Raw genomic sequence first — 19,688 nt, 5'->3', positions numbered from 1 at the left:
CAAAATAGTAAATAAATATGGGATTTAGGGATGAATTTTCACCATGCTATTAGGTTGCAGATGATCATTTATAGGCAACATGATTTGGGGGCAGCAAGATTGGCTTAAGACTATAGAATCCAGAAAGAAGTTTCTTTACCATTAAAACAATGTTGGATGCCAGGGAAAAGAAGTAAAACTTCAAATGAACATAAGATATGCTTAGACCATATGGTAGGAATTCATTCTCTATCATTTGATATTCACTCTCTTGAGACTTTCAACATGACCCAAATCTTGAACTTGAGGTATTGGCAAAATATCTAAAGACTACCCACCGTTCCCTCTCAATTCATTTTCCCTTTCCTACTTTTTTCCATTGTTCATAACTTAAGTGAAAGGTTGAATGCAGGAAAAAACATAAGGATGTTTGATTTAATGAGTAAAGTCAAGTGTATGAGCCAGTTATGACATGATGGTCTCACCTCAATTTATTGATTCTCTAGAATCCAAATTTTAATTACTAATAAAATGCATGATATATAAGTCTCCAGGAGCTGTTATTATGTAGCAGAAACCAATATTTCAAAAGTCATTTTTTTAGTCTTGACTAAAGATATCTGAATTATTTTTTAAGGTAACATAAAATGTGGCCTCCCATCTTAATCTTTTACAAGACTTAGGTACCTCTGACTGTTTTCCTAACTTGCTGCCAAAGTATATGGAGACCTGTTTGATACTTGGAAGACTTCTGCCTCTACTTTCCAGCAAAAGTTGTTACCTTCGTGTAGATGATCAGTAATACATATTCTTTTCAATGACATGGTATTCATGATATCATTTGTGGTATTCAATTATAATTCATGTTATTCATGAGGCTATTCCTTGGTGACAACAATGTCATTTTTGGTTTAAATTTCATGCTGATTATTTTAGAAAATGGGTAGCAATATCATCATGAATTTAACAAAATATATTTGTATTTGATAAGATTTGCTCAGTTTTTCAAGTTTTTTCATGTGTGTGTGTATACATATATGTTTATTAAAAGTAATATTTACTTTACAAGCTGTATAGCAAATGGAGCTCAGGGCAAATGAACTCATTCTCATGCACATGTTTCTAACCTACTTCTTTCTAATGATTAAGATAAATTAAAATAAAAACCAACAAGAACATGAAAAGATGCTAAGAATGATGTTAATGTTGTAATTTAAACCAATTTGGATTTTCTAATGACCTTCCATCTCTCCTAGTTTTTAACAGTATGAAAGATCAAAATCATTAATATCAGAGAATGATATTCTTGGTGGTTGGAATAAACCTTAAACTTTTATTCTAAATGTTTTTTTTAAAGTTGAGGTGGGGAAGAATGACTCTTTCTAATTCTTAGAAAGGTCCAAGGTTGAATCTTAGCTAAGTTGTCCTCCTTACATCCCCCTTATGATCAAGGAAGTTGACTCTGTTGTTCTACCTACTCCAATTCTAGAATTTTTTTACTGGCACTTTAATAAGCTCATAAGGTGTGTGTGTGGTACAGAAAGTAAGTAGACATTAAAGGGGCTTGGAGGGAATACATCAGTGCCATTGCTGACTTTGATTCTTTTTTCCACACATATTGAATAATTTTCAACTTTGATTGACCTTGATTTATTAGAATCACCAACCTAGCCAATAAATTACTAAGAAAATTCAGACATATTTTCTGATCAATTCTCAGATAAATTTCCCAAGGAGGATGAGATTTATTATGCTATGTAAATGCTATGCCAGTGAGTTTTAAATATAGAAAGTGAGTTGTCTTTGCCATTCAGAATGTACCTCAATAGGCCCAGTACCACATAGAATCCTGATATAGTCTCATGGTTCCATATTTTTTTTTTTGTTATTTTGTGTAGGTGTGTGGAGGGAGGAATTTTAGGATTCCAGAGTCTGTGATATCCCTTGTATTATCATTAGAAGAGAAGTTAGCTCATTCTATAATGCTTTAGGCTATTTTAATCTTTTAGACTTCCAAAAATTTTTTCTGGCATTCTTTTGGATTAGTTGATCTTCAAATACAAATAATCCATCAGAATAGACATTATAGGAAGGATCATTATTGTACAACCAAATAATAAACATTCTCTTAGAAAAATTAGGTTTCCTTGGTTCAAATCTCAGTGAAGTGTCAATTGCCTTTAATATTTTCTTTGATAAATCATGCCTTAAAGAAAACTTTAAAGTAATTTTTTTCACTTTACTGCTGGCTATCTACCCCAATAGAAACTGTCATAGAAATTAGAATTACAGTGTTTTAGGAACTTGGTCAACCCAAGATAATATTGTACATTATAGCCTAGAGAAGAAAAAAATGTATCTCTTCTTTAAAATTTGGCTCCTTCATGATGACCACCTTCCCATGACCATTTAAAGAGTATTACTAAGTACTATTAAGTGTACCTTGTTATTTATTTTAGTTTTTATAAAATAATTGAATTACCTAATAATAAGAAGTAGTTCAAAGAAGGAATGAATAGAAAATTAGAAACGTCCAAAATAAAAATGAAAACATTAGTGAATAAGCTTCAATTCTTAATGTTATCATCTCAACATTGAAAAATCTACAAATATCGATTTACTTAAAGAAGGAATACCATAGTTACTATTTTATTTATTTGACTTTATACTAGAGACTTAGCCAACAAATTGCTTTTATATTTCTCACTGATGCTTTGAGCCACTTATTTAATATGAAACTCTCTCTTTTTAGTGCAGATGAACTGTTGAAGTCTAAGAGAGCTATTGCAAATCGTGAATTATATATATATATTATATCTATCTACATATATTTAGATATAGATATAGATTATATATTTGATTATATAACCAACTTATCTATGAGTGGTTGATTGACTAAACAGATATTTTCAAGAATAATGCTTCATATTTTTAGTCATTTGAAGCTCAATTTTTAGGGGTATACTTCTCTAAATTTATACTCTTGTTCTGTTTTAATCAAAGATAACATCCAGGAGTGTTAACAACAGAGTCAGGTATAGAGGAAAAAGATGCTCCAAAAAGCATTTGGTTTCAACCTCATACTTATTAGATGTTTCATGCTTGGAAAAGGAATTTCTAATAGGCTCCATGAATGAATGATTGTTTGTGAAGGACTTCTCAGGAGGAAGGATGTTTGACCAGTACCTGTGAAATGAACTGAAAATATATTTCAGTATATTTCATCTTGGGAAGTTCTTTACATTCTCAAACCTCTTTTATGTAAGGAACACATTAATGGCCCTTTGAATATAGATATAGCAACTTCAGGATATTATAAATATTTAGCAAGAGGGGGTAGAACCCTCTTTTGAAACTTGTAGAATTATTTCTCATAATAAAAAGTGCATAGCCATCAGATTCAAAATTCTCTTTTCCTAACATAAACTGGTGAGACAAATTTTAAATAATTATTTAAATAATAAAATTTAAATAACGAATTTTAAATTCTAAAGAAGTATGTGGTCTCATTTTTCTTAATTTTTCAGGAAAAATGCTGGGGGGGAAAAGATGATATAAATGACTTATATGACTATAGGTCTCTGATTAACTTCTGATTTATCAACTGATTTGCCCAACGATAAATCTGATTAGCTTATAGGTAAGAGAAAGTTTTGAGTCTTAAGCACGTTAACAGGCTAGGAGGAGAAAGGTCCTGGAAGAATGGGCATATGTTAAAATGCTGTCCATTTTCTTTCTAAGTTTTATTCCCCAAGAAGGACTGAGGACTGCCTAGTGAAGAACAACCTGATTTCAAGTTTTTCATCCAGGACCTATTAGAATGCTAATCATAGGACAGAGTGACTTCAACCCCACCTCTTATTAACGATAAATTGATATCTATCTTTTAAAACTTCATAAAAACAACCCCAAACCTAGGATGTTTTTGAATGATATATTGACTTTTCAGATTGTTCTTTAAGCTGTTTTTTAAACTTTAAAGGCAACACTGATAATGAACGCTTCCAAATGGTAAAACAGAAAATCCCCTTCAAATATAACCGGCCTGTAGAAGAGTGGCTGCAGGAAAAAGGTAACCATCATTAAAACTTTCATTTTAAAATCATTTGATTCTAAACCCTCATTTTTAAAGCCTGCAAATAAATGTTCCTTAAATGATAATCGCCTGCTGCATAAATGACTGTCTTAATTTTCATTATAATTTGTGTCAGCTTCCACCTGCCATATGTTGATAAATCATGCTATAATACATTGCCATTAAAATTCAGTTAAAGGGACTAAGTCTAAGATCACTCTCATTGTAACAACCACAAACAGGAAATTCCAGGAACTTTTAAAAAAGAAATGTATTATGGCAATTTAACCACTGCATGACATTCTTTTTAATTTGTTTTAAATGATCTCACCACAGCGTTCTAAAAGTTTCAAAACTACCTGTTAAACTTGTATCTCGTAGAGGCTGTTTTGACTTTCCTCTCTTTTAAGTGTGGTTTAAAATGTTATAGCTTGAATTTGTTTATAAAATGATTGTAACATAATTAAACTGATTAAAACAAATGTTATAAGGACAACATTTTTTAAACATTTGTTTTTAAATGATAATGAGAGGGAGATAGCTGGAGTTTGCCTTTAAATGCAAACTTTGAGTAGCAAAAGTTCAGGTATGTCTGCAGGTTAATTGGGTCTTAGTTGCTAACCATAAAGTAGAAGAAATGACACTTTTGAAAGTAGGAAGTGTAGGATGCATTCTGATATCTTATATATAAGACCATGGTGCAAGTTGCTAAAACAGAATAGAAAAGGAACGAGAAACAAGAAAGGGAAATAACATGCCCTGAATTTTGAGGGGGGAGAGAGAGAAGAATAAAAATTATATTCTAACAAAAGAGGGCAGCAGTTGAAACTGATCTTAGTATATGCTGTATTTCATGAAAGACCTGCTAGAAGGTTAGCTATGACCTTTCTAAGAAAAACATTTTCCATTCAAAATGTCCAGGATAAATATACATAAATCATATTTTTAGACCACAAAGATATCTCTTTGAATTTTGGGAGTTTCATATAAGAGACAACAAGCAAATTATGAATTATTCTACTGTGTGTTTGTGCATGGACAGAGGCATACAAATACCTATAACTTCATTAGCATTTGAGAGCTCTAGGTTGGCTAGAAGTTTAATAGGATCAACTAATACTGAAAATAGGCCTTACTGAGACTCATCTGTTTGCCCTGTTTTTAACACATGTGGTCTAATTAAAAAGCATTAAGGATAACTTTAAAAAGCAAATAACTTTTTCAGTAAATACAAGTTTATAAAGTCCTTTTAACATTAAAGACAGTGATTGCCTCACTTATTTAAGTGCCTCACTTTAAAAGAAAAAAAAATAGATGCATGTCTGAGTCTCATGTGCCTGAGAAAACTTTTTGTTCTTTGCTATTTTATTTTGGTAATCTTTTGTTTCACTCCATTGCCTCTTGAAATCTGAGTTTAATAGCATGCCAGGCATTTTCATTTCTCTAAACATTATGAAGTCATGATTTGGCCTGTAGTTCTTTTGATGATAGTAGTATTTTGTCAGTAGACCATCACAGATAATTATTAGAGGGTTAAAATGCAAAGAGAATAAGAAGAGAGTGCCATGAAGTAGTTATTGAGTTTGTATGAGTTAATAAATGCATAAGTAACTTTAAAAATGTATGCAGGCTGCAGTTTTCTTGTATAATGATATTATGCAATATAAATGCATTTTTGACTTTGTGAAAAAGTAGTAAATGTTTATCCATTCTCTTCATTCCTTTACCTTTTCCCTACCCACCTACCCCTACTCTTTTCAGGAACCATTTTAGAAACATTCCAAACAATCTTGAGAAGACATTAAGAAGGAGAGGGAAAAGATAGATTGGTGACTAAATAAAAGCTTAGCATGGGTCTTAAGAGTAAGTTCTATAATAGGGAACTGGATTGGTTCAAGGATTCCACAGTTTGTTTTCTTACTAGGGTCTACTATTGACTGACTTCCTAACCTTAAACAATCCATTTACTCCTTTATAGCTCAGATTTCCCATTTGAGAGGAGGAAAAATAATACAACTTATTTCCCAAGGTTGTTCCGAGGTTTAATTAATTAGTTTTTGTTCAACACTTATTGTAGCTGTACAAGGATTTAATTTAACATGTGAACTTGATGGTCAAATGAGGTAAGAATAATTTCTAAAGTGACAAGACTTGGGGGAAGGGGTAGGAGGATTGGCATCTGAAAGAAACCAAAAGAAGTTCTATATAAATCTGAATTAGTAGTAGAGCCTGACTGATTGAAAAAAATATGATTCAGCAAAGTTAAAAAATAAATAGGCCAGGGACTGAATATTGTCTTCTTAAATTTCTATTAATGGATTATTTAAAAAAAAAACATTTCCCTTGTAGACATGGATGAAAAGAACTATAGTTGAGTCTAAGACATAAGACTAAACATGTTTAGCTTTATATTTAAATCTTAGCAAATGGAAGAACTGCCAGGCCTTTTCTTCTTTTTTCTATTTTTTTTGTTTTTTTTGCAAGACAATGGGGGTTAAGTGACTTGGCCAAGATCACACAGCTAGGTAATTATTGCCTGAGGCTAGGTAATTAATGTCTGAGACATTATTGTCTGAGGTCTTCCTGACTCTAGGGCCAGTGTTCTATCCACTGTGTCCCCTAGCTGCACCCAAGACAGATGTTTTCTAACCAACCCATTCTGTGGATTTAGACAGTGGAGTGGTAAATATGACTTGGAGAATTATGACCAAAATTTCTACCTCTCAAAGAATACCACTCTACCAAAATTTCTACTACTCTGCACCATACAAGGCTATCTTCTCACACTTGGGACAGAAATTTGGAAGTGTGTTGGGTACAAGGAGGAAGGGGGAAGAAGGAGTTCAAGGACAGGGTAGGCCTCACATGAGGAGGGAGATAGAATAGAAACTACCCCATGAAATGATGGAGGAATAGAAAAGTGGAAATATCAGATAGCCCACTATAGTTGTTTTTCCTCCCTCTATATTGAAGCCATATCTAAATTCAATGCTCTGCTTGCCTACAAGTTGTCAAGTTTACTTCTAGGTAATCACTGGAAACTAGAGTATGGAAAAGGAAAATTACTATTTTTGAGCTTCTGTAGTTCAGACTTAATTACAATATATTACAATAAACATTTATCAAGTGCCTACCATGTGCCATGCTGGTAAAACAGTTCTCATGAATTTTTTTTCATTTGTAAGATCTAAGAGAATCAGAAATGAGAAACAGAAAAATAGGATGAGACATTTATGACAGGATGAGAAATAAGAATTATTCAATGATAGTATTGTTATAATCATCACTAATAATAAGCATTAATTATACACATTATCAGTATTTTAAATTTGTAGAGATTAGAGAAATAAGTAATTCATTTCAAGAGATTTAAAGATTTGTAAGGTAATATTCTTGGTACTCTAAATCTCTTAAGCTATCTTTCAGTGTCGGAAGCTTCCTCTTGTGTAGGAACTCAGATTTAAAAGCATGATAATCCATTCATTTTTTCCCTCTACCTGACCCTCTTTTATCCTAAAAGCACTTCCCTTTTTTGCCAATGTATCTTTGATAACATTAATCTTCAATGTGAGTAAATTATGCCCACACATCCTTACTTTTAGACTGCAATTCAAAATGACTTTTTCAAACTTGAATTTTGCTAGAACAGGATCAACTGGTTACAATTTATGTTATAGGGATAAGGAAAATTTTTTATTAGATTAATAAACTTATAATTTCATAAAGAATTTCATTGAATATAAATGAACAGTGGAAGATCCAAGTTTCAATCTGTTAACCAGGAGTATTCTGTATCAAGGTTTGATCCCTTGAGAGAAGTTAATATTTTGTGGAGGAAAAAGAGAAAGATCTAAGAAACAGAAATAGATTCATATGCATAGGTCACTGGTTAGTCCTCTACAAATCTTTTAGATTTGTTTTGATAACATCTTTGATCTCTGTCCAGTTCTGCTATTGCTAAGGTCACTATGTTCCTATATTTCTATAGAGAAGGAAATTTTTTCCTTGTACCTAAATGCTTTAACCAGTTCCATCTACTACAATGTCTTAGATCTCAAGATATGGTACTTATTTATCAATTTTTGACTTATATTGACTTAATAATCTCATAGATAAGGAAATCTGGTAGATTTCTCCTGAATCCTATTTGAAAAGATATTTCCCATTCTGTGCCTGTTCCATTTTTCCAGGTCTATTGGCTTGACTGGGATGTAACAATACTCCTAAGTGTATCCACAGCTAAGTGAAGCAGTGGATAGAGCACCAACCCTGGAGTCAAAAGTACCTGAGTTCAAATTCGACCTCAGACACTTAATATACCTAGCTGTATGGCCTTAGGCAAGCCACTTAACTCCATTGCCTTGAAAAACCTTAAAAAATGTGTTCAAACAGAGCTAATTTACACACTGGTCAAGGCTAAACACATCAGGGTAGACCTGTTTGCTGCCAATAACATAATAAACCTTTCATTGTAGGATAGAGAGTAATAGAAAATTGATTCTAAGTGCTAGAATTGAAAAACAGTCAGTTGAATTGCTTCATGAAATGGATAAATGAACTATTGTCTAATAACTTACTGATGTGGGCAAAAAAAATTGTAATTGAGAATGCTTGACCCCATTTTCAATTTGTTTTACTTTCATATTTGGAAATGCAGAAGGAAGACAATCTGGTGCAATAACAATAGAAAATAACTTTAGTATACTGTCATCTAATATATTTCATTTAGCTTTGAGAGCAGGGACAGGATAGTGTCTTGCAGAGAATTAGTCTCATAGACAGAAAGATCTTATTTCAAGACTTGCCACTGGCACATACTGGCTAGGTAACCTTGAGCAAGCCACTGAAAATTTGTGTTCCCGTGTTCTTAGAATACAAATTGTAGATATTGCCATGTTTCTTTGATAGAAGTTCCTGACTGAGGAACTCCCTCTTCTGTTGAATTCACATGTCTGATTAAGAAAAAAAAATGCTCTGAGAACTATTTAAGTCTTATTATTACAGAGAAGACATGGCGTATGACAGATGATATTCATTAGCATTTTAAGGTAGGGTTGATAGGGATGAGATGATCGAGATGATTATGAGATGACTCTTCTCAACCCCATGTTGTCAGGTACTCATCTTGGGAATCATATTTGTATTGAGAAATAAATACTAAAAATAATCATGAGGAAATCCCCCAGAATCCTTTACCTCTCTCCAGTCCACCTGCTTTATTTGCCTGACACTTTCATTCATTGCTTTAATTAACATCATCTGTTTTTAAGGTCCTGGTTAGAGTTGAGCTGTAAGTGAATTTACCACCCTTATTTTTGTGTGAACACAGATCATGTTTTATTATTTCTATCTTTTAGAGCACAATAAAGCAGAAATTTCAATAATTTTCTAATAGGAAAAATGGTATGATGTGTGGTTAGCTGTATGGTGAATCCTGTAGGGGAATGCAAATAAATAACATTTTTATTGATCAGCTAACCCTATGCTGACTTTACATGAATTTGAATCTGCTGAAATAAACACAGATTCTAAAGTTAACAAGCTCTATATTTTTTTCAATTTGAGCTTTAGTTTCAACACTCTTTGAGTGTTCATTAATCATATGTAGCTATAGTTCTATAAAATACTTCATAGAAATTTCTGATTATTCTTTGGTTTTTAACCTAATTTTTGGAATTTCTTAGGTCAATTATGAATATTTACTAAGGAAGAATATATGTCATCTTGACCAGATACCAAGATTTCTTTTCCTTAAATGGAAATTGTAGAAAATATTTATTATCCCAGTGGATTCAGATTCTTAGCTAGTCAGCAAAAAGCAATATGTACCTTGGCAGTGTCTTCAGAACAGTAGTTTGTTTGCCTTACCAAATTTCTGTGATCCAGTTTTCTCCCTTTCCCCCTCCCAATTCCTCTAGGAAGTCTTTTTTTTTTTGACCTTCAGTCCATTTTGATCAGGTAAGGTAAAGAGGAAAGAAATATATGGAAATAATCCTGTTTCCTCCACCCAACTCCACTAGGCCGGCAGCTAACCATCTTCAACACTCAGGCGCAAATAGCCATTGGAGGAAAAGACAAAGGACGTCTCTTCCAAGGTCAACTCTCTGGGCTCTATTATGATGGCTTAAAAGTTCTGAACATGGCAGCTGAGAACAACCCTAATATTAAAATTAATGGTAGCGTCAGGCTCGTGGGAGAAGTACCATCTCTTTTGGGGACAACACCTACAACTTCCATGCCACCGGAAATGTCTACAACTGTCATGGAGACCACCACTACAATGGCAACTACCACTACTCGGAAGAATCGCTCTACGGCAAGCATTCAGGTAAAGCATATTCCTTTCTAAACCTCATGTCAGCTTGTATTTGTTGTGACTTGGAGCATATGGGTATTCTGGTCAATGGAACTCTGCAGAGTGGTGACTCTGCATATAGTGTTTGTGGGAAATTTGTCTCTAAGTTTCTCATATTAATAAGCCCCAGCAGTGGAAAAAGAGACAACCATCATGAAGAGAGTTATAAAAGTCTTATGATGCACATGGGTTAGTATTACAATCATGTTTTTCGGTGTAGCAGTAGTACTGTTATTCAAAATGATCAATGGACTGTGCTTTCAGCATGAAATGCACCCTCATCTAACTATTTTTGCAAATCACAAAAAAGGAAAAAGATGATCAGGGAAATCTATTATATTTTAACTTAATTTTTTTTTTTTAGTTTTTGCAAAGACAGTGGGGTTAAGTGACTTGCCCAAGGTTACACAGCTAGGTTATTATAATGTGTCAGAGACTGGATTTGAATTCAGGTCCTCCTGACTCCAGGACTGGTGCTCTATCCAGTGTGCCACCTAGCTGCCCCAGGGGAATCTATTATCATCTGGAATGTAGATCTTGATTCAGTCCAGTTCACATCTTCAACAGGACTTTTTTAGAAATATGAATGTCTTATATTTGAGAGAATGGATACTGTTAAATTAAGGTCAATTTGTGCTAAAGGCAAAACTAATCTGTGAGGAATATAATTTTTACTGTTACTATTCACTTGGGATTAAATCACTCCTCCCTCTTTTGTCCACTGGGTTTCCTTTACTTTGACAATACTTCAGTTACATATGAGCAGCAAATTAGAAAGTCTTGTGTTTAACTAGGCTAAGTGTTCTTGGCATGGTCATTGCATTTTTCCTTAATTTATCTGAAAATAATTATGCTTAAGGTTAATTTTTAAAACTCAGCTGGTTCCCTTAGGATTTCATAAATCTCATCAGTTGGGGGTAGGAGGTTAATAGACTTATTAGCCTTCAATACATTGGCATAAAATAAAAAGTTTCATCCACTGAGAAAATTGCCCCCAGTAGTTAATGTTTGTAAAAAGTACAATATTTCAGTGCTTCTCTGGAGAGAGACCCAGCTGAGTCTGATCTTTGGCATCATCTTTTCATTAAATTTGGTAGACATGGTGAACCCAAAATGAGTCACCAGTTAAACAGCTGATGATTTTGTTTCTTGTTGTATGTGACCAATGCAGAAATGATTTCTCTCCCTTCTCTGTTGTTTGAAAGACACAAAGATTCTAGAAAAGTCCTTGTAAAAGGAACAATTTCAATATGGACTACAGGTGTTAGCACACAAGATTTAAATGATTAGGAAAGACCACTAAGATAAGAACTTTCTTGGTCACATGTACTGACATGTGTGTGCATACTTTCATGCCTTCTCTCACAAATAGTTTCTTTTCTACTGATATTAAAGCAATAATTCCTGACACTTCAAATTTTCCACTGAAAGGAAGATAAAAGACAATATGTATTTCTATTATGACTCATTGTAGCTTGAGAAAAGTCTTGTTTATTGTTGGTAGAAGAATGTTCTTTTGGCACAAGTCTTGGCAAAGTTGTTTTATTTCTGTCAGAATACATTATTTTAGATGTATGTGAAGCAAAGGAACAAATGATGGCTAATCTCACAGTCCCTTCAATGGCCAAATACCCACTAGCTTCAATAAAACTTACTATAGTAGTCAAGAATTAAACAGAATCCTAGGTATGCCCATCAGAGGGCAAATGGATACCTACTAAATGGTTCCCCCAAATATGTCTGAGGAAGGAAAATGCTGAAAAATACTAAAGTACTATTCCTAAACCTTGTCAATGACTCCATATCAATGGTTCTTAACCAGGCATCTGTGAATTTGTTTTAAATAAATATTTTGATAACTGTATTTGAGTATAATTAGTTTCTCTAGGAATTCAATGTATTTATTTTATGCATTCAAAAACATTATTCTGAGTTCATAGACTTCACCAGACAGCCAAAAGAATTCTTGAATCCTCCACCTGCAAGTAAAAAAAAAAAAAGTTAGGAACTCCTGATCTAAATATGTCAAGACTTCAGGAATGTGTGTTTTAATTGATGTGATATCTGATATATTGTAATCTTTCTGCATTTCTATAGATGACATTCATCCAGAACTGTAGGCAAAAATTCTCATCTTCTGATGTTGTACCTTCTATTAATGAGCATCTATCTAGAATTCACTTATCTAATTTAATCTCTAATTGACTGAGTCATGGTCCTTTGTCCCAGTCTGTTCTCAAAGCTTTTCCAAGTTGGTGGGACTTTCCAAGAGACAGTGATCCATTGTTATGGTCAAAAATTCAGGATCACTTCCATGCCATGATGAGGTGTTGAAGGAGTAGGGTTTCTATTTCAAAGTGATTCAAGTATAACACAAATCAATCGTGTTAGCAAAAGCATGACAAAGGAAGCTAAAGGGACCTTCAAAGTGATCATTTCGACTCCACTCATTTTACAGATAAAGACACCAAGTCACATAGAAGTCATATCCTTTGCTCAAGGTAACAAGTAAGCAGAGTCAGAATTTGAACTGAGTTTCTCTGACTTCCAATCTAAAATTATTTCCACTAAACTGTACTACTTCTCTAAATACACAATGGGAAGAAGCCTTTTATGGGAGTATTTTTTCTGGCATGTTTTCATCCCTTCTTATCACAATAATAATCACCTTATATCTATATACAATTTTTCTCACTTTTATCAAAAATATTAAATTGAATTAATGCACTGTTAAGATTTTCTGTCTTTAAGAATATATAAATACATGTTCACATTAGCTGTTGAATACACAAAAGCATGAGAGAACAAAATAATTATCTATTTAAAAACCAGGCAATCAATTATCAAGCATTATTGTGTCTATTGCTATGCTAGATGCTATAGTCAAAAGGTTAGTTCCAAAACCCTATCAAAATTATAATTAATAGTAATAATAATAGCTATCATTTACGTTTAACATTTTAGGTTTTACAAAGTGTTTTAAAAATATCTAATTTGATCATCACAACAATCTGGTAAGGTAGGTGCTATTGTTATCTCCATTTTCAAATGAGTAAATTGAAGCAGACAGTTTGTTTAACTATTGACCATAATCACATAGCTAGTAACTATCTGAGAATGGATTTGAACTCTGTTTTCCCTAACTTTAGTTCCATTGTTCTATCATCTATTCTACTCCAAAGAAGTTAGGTAGTAAAGGCACTAGAGTCCCTAAAATATTTTCATTGAATTTAGAATGCCTTAAAAGAAGCATAATATCTATTTGGAAGATGATTATCTAATTGTATTTTACCTTAGCTAGAAGATATGACCAATTATTCTAGAAGATATGACCAATTATTACAGGCATTATTATTGTAAGAAGGTTATTGACAAATTAAATACTTCCATGGACAATAGCCAGGATTAAGACATGGAGCCCATGACTTAACATGGGCGAATTTATTGAAAGAACTGGAGATATAAAATAAACGAAGGAAAGGGGATAAGCAATCTTTAATGTAATGCAAAGAAGCATTACATCTGATTGACCCCAGAGGATAAAATAGGAGCAGTGCGTTGAACTTGCAGAGAGAAAAATTTTGGTTTGATTTGCTGAAGGAATTTTCTTGTTAGAAAGTTTTCTAATTGTTATTAGAGTTGACCAAAAATGAAATGGGCTGCGTTTGGTAAGATAGCAAGTTCCTCATCACTATCAATTTTCAATTAAAAACCAGGTGATTACTTCCTTCTTGGAAGAATTCAAGAATTTCACAAAAGAAGCTTGCTTTACATGGGAATCATGCTCACATGATTTTTCTTCTTTCAATGCACAGGGAAATCCACTGAAGCAATTATAATCATAAGAAGCACATTATTTTCCAGGAAAGAAGTCTCCTCTGTCATTCTCACTTTCCCTCCTTCCAATACAATTAATAACTATGATAATTTTTTGTCTTAAATTGTGATTTCATCAGTGAATGGAACTCCCAATGTGAATTGGCAACTCAAATGTACTTAATGATCTTACTGTAGAGTTCTTTTGGCTTGCTTGGAGTTATTTGACCACGAACAAAAAAAGAATATATGTCAGAGGCAGGACTTGAAAAAAAAGTCTTCCAGGGCAACTAGGTGGTGAAGTTGATAGAGCACCAGCCCTGGAGTTGGGAGGTCCTGAGTTCAAATACAGCCTCAAACACTAATAATTACCAAGCTATGAGACCTTGGGCAAGTTACTTAATCCCATTGCCTTGCAAAAAGCAAAAGGAAAAAAAAAAGGAAAAAGGTCTTCCTCAGTCCAAGGCTCTGTACTGTATTTCTATCCACTAAGATTCCCTTTTCCTTTAAAGCAGGGATGAGGAATGTCCAGTCTGCTGGCCATATAAAACTCTTGAAATCATTTGGTCTGGTGCAACACTCAAAATTAAATAAATCTAGAAGCCTTTTAGGACTGAATTAATTACACATCTGCTCAAAAATCGCAGGCTAATTTTTAAGCTTTCGCCCTTGGCAGAGAAATGGTTCCCCATTCTTGCTTTAAAGGAAAACCAGGTAACCAAGAAATGTTTAGTTGTTTTTCAGTCATTTTTCAGTCATTTTTTCTGATTCCATTCGGGATATTCTTTTTTTTAATTTCTTTTTTTAAGAAAGATTTTATTTATTTTGAGTTTTACAATTTTTCCTCCATTCTTGCTTCCCTCCCCCCACCCCTAACAGAAGACATTCTGTTAATCTTTACATTGGTTCCATGTTATGCATTAATCTCAATTGAATGTGATGACACAAATAATATCCTTAAGAAAGAAAAATAAAGTATGAGATAGTAAAATCACATAATAAGATAATTTTTTTTGTAATTTGAAGGTAATAGTCTTTGGTCTTTGTTCAAAGTCCATAATTCTTTCTCTGAATACAGATGGTAGTCTCCTTTGAAGATAGCCCAAAATTGTTCCTGATTGTGGCACTGATGGAATGAGCAAGTCCATCAAGGTTGATCATCACCCCCATGTTGCTGTTAGGGTGTACAATGTTTTTCTGGTTCTACTCATCTAGTTCAGCATTGGTTCCTGCAAATCCTTCCAGGCTTCCCTGAATTCCCATCCCTCCTGGTTTCTAATAGAACAATAGTGTTCTTTTGCTACATATACCACAGTTTCTTTTTTCTTTTTTTGTTTTTTTAGGTTTTTGCAAGGCAAATGGGGTTAAGTGGCTTGCCCAAGGCCACACAACTAGGTAATTATTAAGTGTCTGAATCGTATTTGAACTCAGGTACACCTGACTTCAGGGCCTGTGCTCTATCCACTGTGAAACCTAGCTGCCCCATACCACAGTTTCTTAAGCCATTCTCCAATTGAAGGACATTCACTTAATTTCCAGTTTTTTGCCACCACAAACAAGACTGCTATAAATATTTTTGTACATGTGATGTTTTTACACTTTTTCATCATCTCTTCAGGGTATAGACCCAGTAGTGGTATTGCTGGATCAAAAAGGGTATGCACAGTTTTGTTGTCCTTTGGGCATAATCATTTGGGATATTCTTGGCATAGATACTGGAGTAGTTTATCATTTCCTTCTCCTGCTCATGTTTCAGATGAGAAAAATTGAGACAAACAGGGATAAATGGCTTGCCCAGGGTCACCCAGTTAGTAAGTGTTTGAGACTGGTTTTGAACTCAGAAAATAAAGAAATGAGGCTTCAATATAATTGGTAGTATAGAAACCCTAGTGAGAAAACTGTACTTTCTTTGCTTTTATGTGCTGCCTATAGGCAGCCTCAGAGTTGGAGAAAAGCTGAATTTATCATTAGTACTTTTGGAAGCAGTTGAAGTCTTCCTGCTAGTATAGCTTAATTGCTCTGTCTTTCTGATTGTGCTAACACTGGAATCCTCAGAATGGATGATTTGAGCTTTCACTCTCTAGATGATAACATCTGATAGGAATTACCATCTCAGGGATCCCCTAGGCATCCTAGTACCACCCTCATAGTCACTGAATCATCCTTTGGATTGAGGCAAGAAAACTCCACTGGCATTCACTCATAATCTTGAGTTTTTATGTAATTAGGAGATGGCAAGAATGAAAGGCAGGAGCTTTATCAATACTATAATGGAATTCTACAGTTAGCTTTTTAAAAATGCCACAAGATGAGAGGAAAAAGACTGAGAGAGAACTTGTTTCCATTTTAATTTATATTGTTACCTTGGGGTACTAGATTGACTTGTTAACAATTGTGTAATGGATCATTGTGTTCTGTCCATATCACCAATATTAACCATTTTTAAGCTTTAAATTCATTGATCATGTGTTCTGCCAATGTTCAGCAAAGTCACATTGACATTCATTCATGCTGCCCAGTACTAGAAAATTATAAGAAAACCACTCTATTCTGCTTGAGTTGGAATTATTCTAATTATCATTTTAAAAAGAAGGATTTTAGAAGACTTTGAGAACTTGTTTTCATCTTGCACTTACTGAATTTTACTTCTGAAAGTTTTAAGATGAACTTCTGTGTGCGTGTGTGTATGTGTGTGTGTCTATGTGCATGCATGTGTTTTACTGGCTTTATCATGTTAGCACCTAGAAAAATTTTCAGGGGAACAAGTTCCCTCAGTGTGGTGAAAGGACCAGGCTTAAAATGATTTCTCTTCGTTGAAAGGTTATGTATACAGATTCATCACCCAATCATAATTGATCATTTCTAGCTATGGTCATTAGACGAACTTTTCTTCTCAGCTGAAGTTTAGAGGAAAAAAATAGTTTAATTGAATCTGAATGATAAGACACTTTAGTTGTTCTGGGATAAAAAAAATCTCTAAATAAGAAATCAGGAGGAACAATGGAAAAGAAGTTTCTTTGGAAATTTTAATGGTTTATATGGTTAGTTCAGTTATGAATCTCAGAGAATTGAAATACAGTAATGCCAACCTAAAAAAATTTCAGGTTTAATTGGTAATATACAAATTATGGATGGAAAATTCATATAAGGATACAAGTAAATGTTTTTGCCCCTCACTGACAACCTTTATTCCTATACTCAGCCTTTCTGTGTTTCTTCAAATCTTATTTATTTGATGCAGTGGGGTTAGATGACTTGTCCAAGGTCACACAGCTAGGCAATTAAGTGTCTGAGTTCAGTTTTGAACTCAGGTCCTCCCGACTCCAGGGCTGGTGCTCTATCCACTACACCACTTAGCTGCCTCAACTACACCACCTAGCTGCCCCTACTCAGCCTTTTTGGAAGAAACAAACTGCACATTACCACAACCTGTGCAGACATAGATTTGGAAATTCTGTATTAGAACATAACTATATAATACATTAGTACTCTGTTCATATATTTTATATAAATTTATTTAGTATATCTATATCCATATCATCTATATCTATATCTATATCTATATCTATCTATATAATCTATATCTATCTATATATTTAGCCTAACTTTTGAATCCCTCTAATGTAAGGAAATATGTAGACTGACTCTTCCTATCCCCACTACCCCCTAAACTTACCTTACCATAAAATTATTAGGGTTCATGGGGTTTTACACTCAAATAAACGGTTTTACACATAAATCAAATGATTTTAAGGCTAATCAAGGTAACTTCAAACATTCCTGCCATAAGTTGATATGATTAGGAGTAACGTAAGTCTTAATAGTTTCTTTGGTGTGGCAGCTATAGAATTCATCATTCTAGCTATTTCTATGTGCATAGTCTCCTCTTCTAAAGCAAGGGATTCAACCTAATTATTCTACTTTACCTCTTCTTTAGTACACCTAATTTCCTCTTCTTTGTAGCCTCTTATATTTTAATCTGTGCTTGGGGATACAACAAATCTCCATCTCAAATGGGCTTCCTTGTGAATAGTTTAGTTAGAGAGGAGAGAAAAGGAAGCAATATTCCAAACTATTGTATAAATCCAGCATTACCTAGAATAGAATTAAAGGATCTCAGAGTAAGGAACTTTTAAAAATTATTTTTGTTATTTAGAATGACAAAAATCTATTCAATACTTATATAAGAAATATTTATAGTAAATGAACACAAAATCTTGCACTAGTTCCAAAAATATGGGTCTCATTTTGTACCTTGAGATCATCACCTGGCTGTTAGTTGAAGTCAGCATGTTTCATCTTCACATCTTTGGATTCTTGTTTGGGTTTTGCATTGGTCAGAGTTCTTAGTACTTTCAAAGTTGTTTACCTTTACAATATTGCTCTTAATTATAGAAATTTTTCTACTGGTTCTAATCATTTCATTCTGTGTTAGAACACAGATACAAAATAAAATTGTCCTCTATTCATGTATTTGATTTATTTATATTTTGAATGAATTTATTTATTTTTTTCTGTTTTATTTTTATTTAAGGCAACGGTGCTTAATGACTTGCCCAAAGTCACACAGATAGACAATTATTAAGTTTCTAAGGTTGGATTTTTAACTCAGGCCCTCCTGACTGCAGAGCCAGTGCTCTATCTACTATGACACCTAGCTGCCCCATATTTATATTTTAAACCTGGCTTTTGAATCATCTAATATAAGGGTCTATGCAGCTTGACTCTTCCTCTCCTCCTCAACCTGACTCTCACAAATATTTACCTCAACCATCCAGGCACATATAAATTTATCCCATAAAGTAGGATCTGACTTATTGAAGAAAAATGTCATATATATTCCCTAGATAAATTGATGTTTCAATGTATAGCTTGCTGGAACTGGAGTCAGGAAGGCCTGATTTCATATCCATCCTCAAACCCTTAGGGGTATAAAAATCTTTTTTCGTCTCAGTTTCCTCTTCTGAAATAAAGATACTACTAGAACCTGCCTTATAGAGTTGTAATGTCTAAAGGAGATAAATATGTAAAGAATATATAAATATAAAACAGTATGCAAAGATGAGTTATTTTCTCATTTTTACATATATGCATATATATAAAACATATAATGTATATTATAGTATATTATATATATATATATATATATTTAGAAAGCTTAGTAAGAAAATTGAACTTTCTATATAATATATATTATATATATGTAATTATAGTAAGGTGTTATGAGTTTAATAGATATAAAACATTTACTGATAGGTTAATACCATCAAGCAATATGCTTAGGGAACAATATAAGTGTTTATATTTTAACAATTCTTTTGATAAATAAGTTGGGATTCAGAATCATATAATCTCAGAGTTAGAGGATATTAGTTTACTCTTCTCACCCCTATGATAAGTTTTAATCTCCTCTATGATATCACAAAACTAACCTTTCTTCAGCACCATAGTGCTCAGTTGAGT

General features: G+C 33.4%; 1 protein-coding gene across 1 annotated transcript in view; it reads left to right on the top strand.

Annotated features, from left to right (window-relative positions):
• Positions 1-19,688, top strand: part of LOC141522886 (neurexin-3-beta) — a 562,426-nt gene that overhangs the window by 362,759 nt on the left and 179,979 nt on the right. Inside the window, exons 4-5 of the mRNA XM_074236273.1 lie at positions 3,962-4,051; positions 10,075-10,382. Of these exons, the coding sequence (XP_074092374.1) occupies positions 3,962-4,051; positions 10,075-10,382 (398 nt within the window). The remainder of the gene's footprint in view (positions 1-3,961; positions 4,052-10,074; positions 10,383-19,688) is intronic.

This window comes from Macrotis lagotis, chromosome 4 (genome assembly GCF_037893015.1).
Source record: "Macrotis lagotis isolate mMagLag1 chromosome 4, bilby.v1.9.chrom.fasta, whole genome shotgun sequence".
Taxonomy (NCBI): Eukaryota; Metazoa; Chordata; class Mammalia; order Peramelemorphia; family Peramelidae; genus Macrotis; species Macrotis lagotis.
This window is presented reverse-complemented; position numbering and strand designations above follow the sequence as displayed.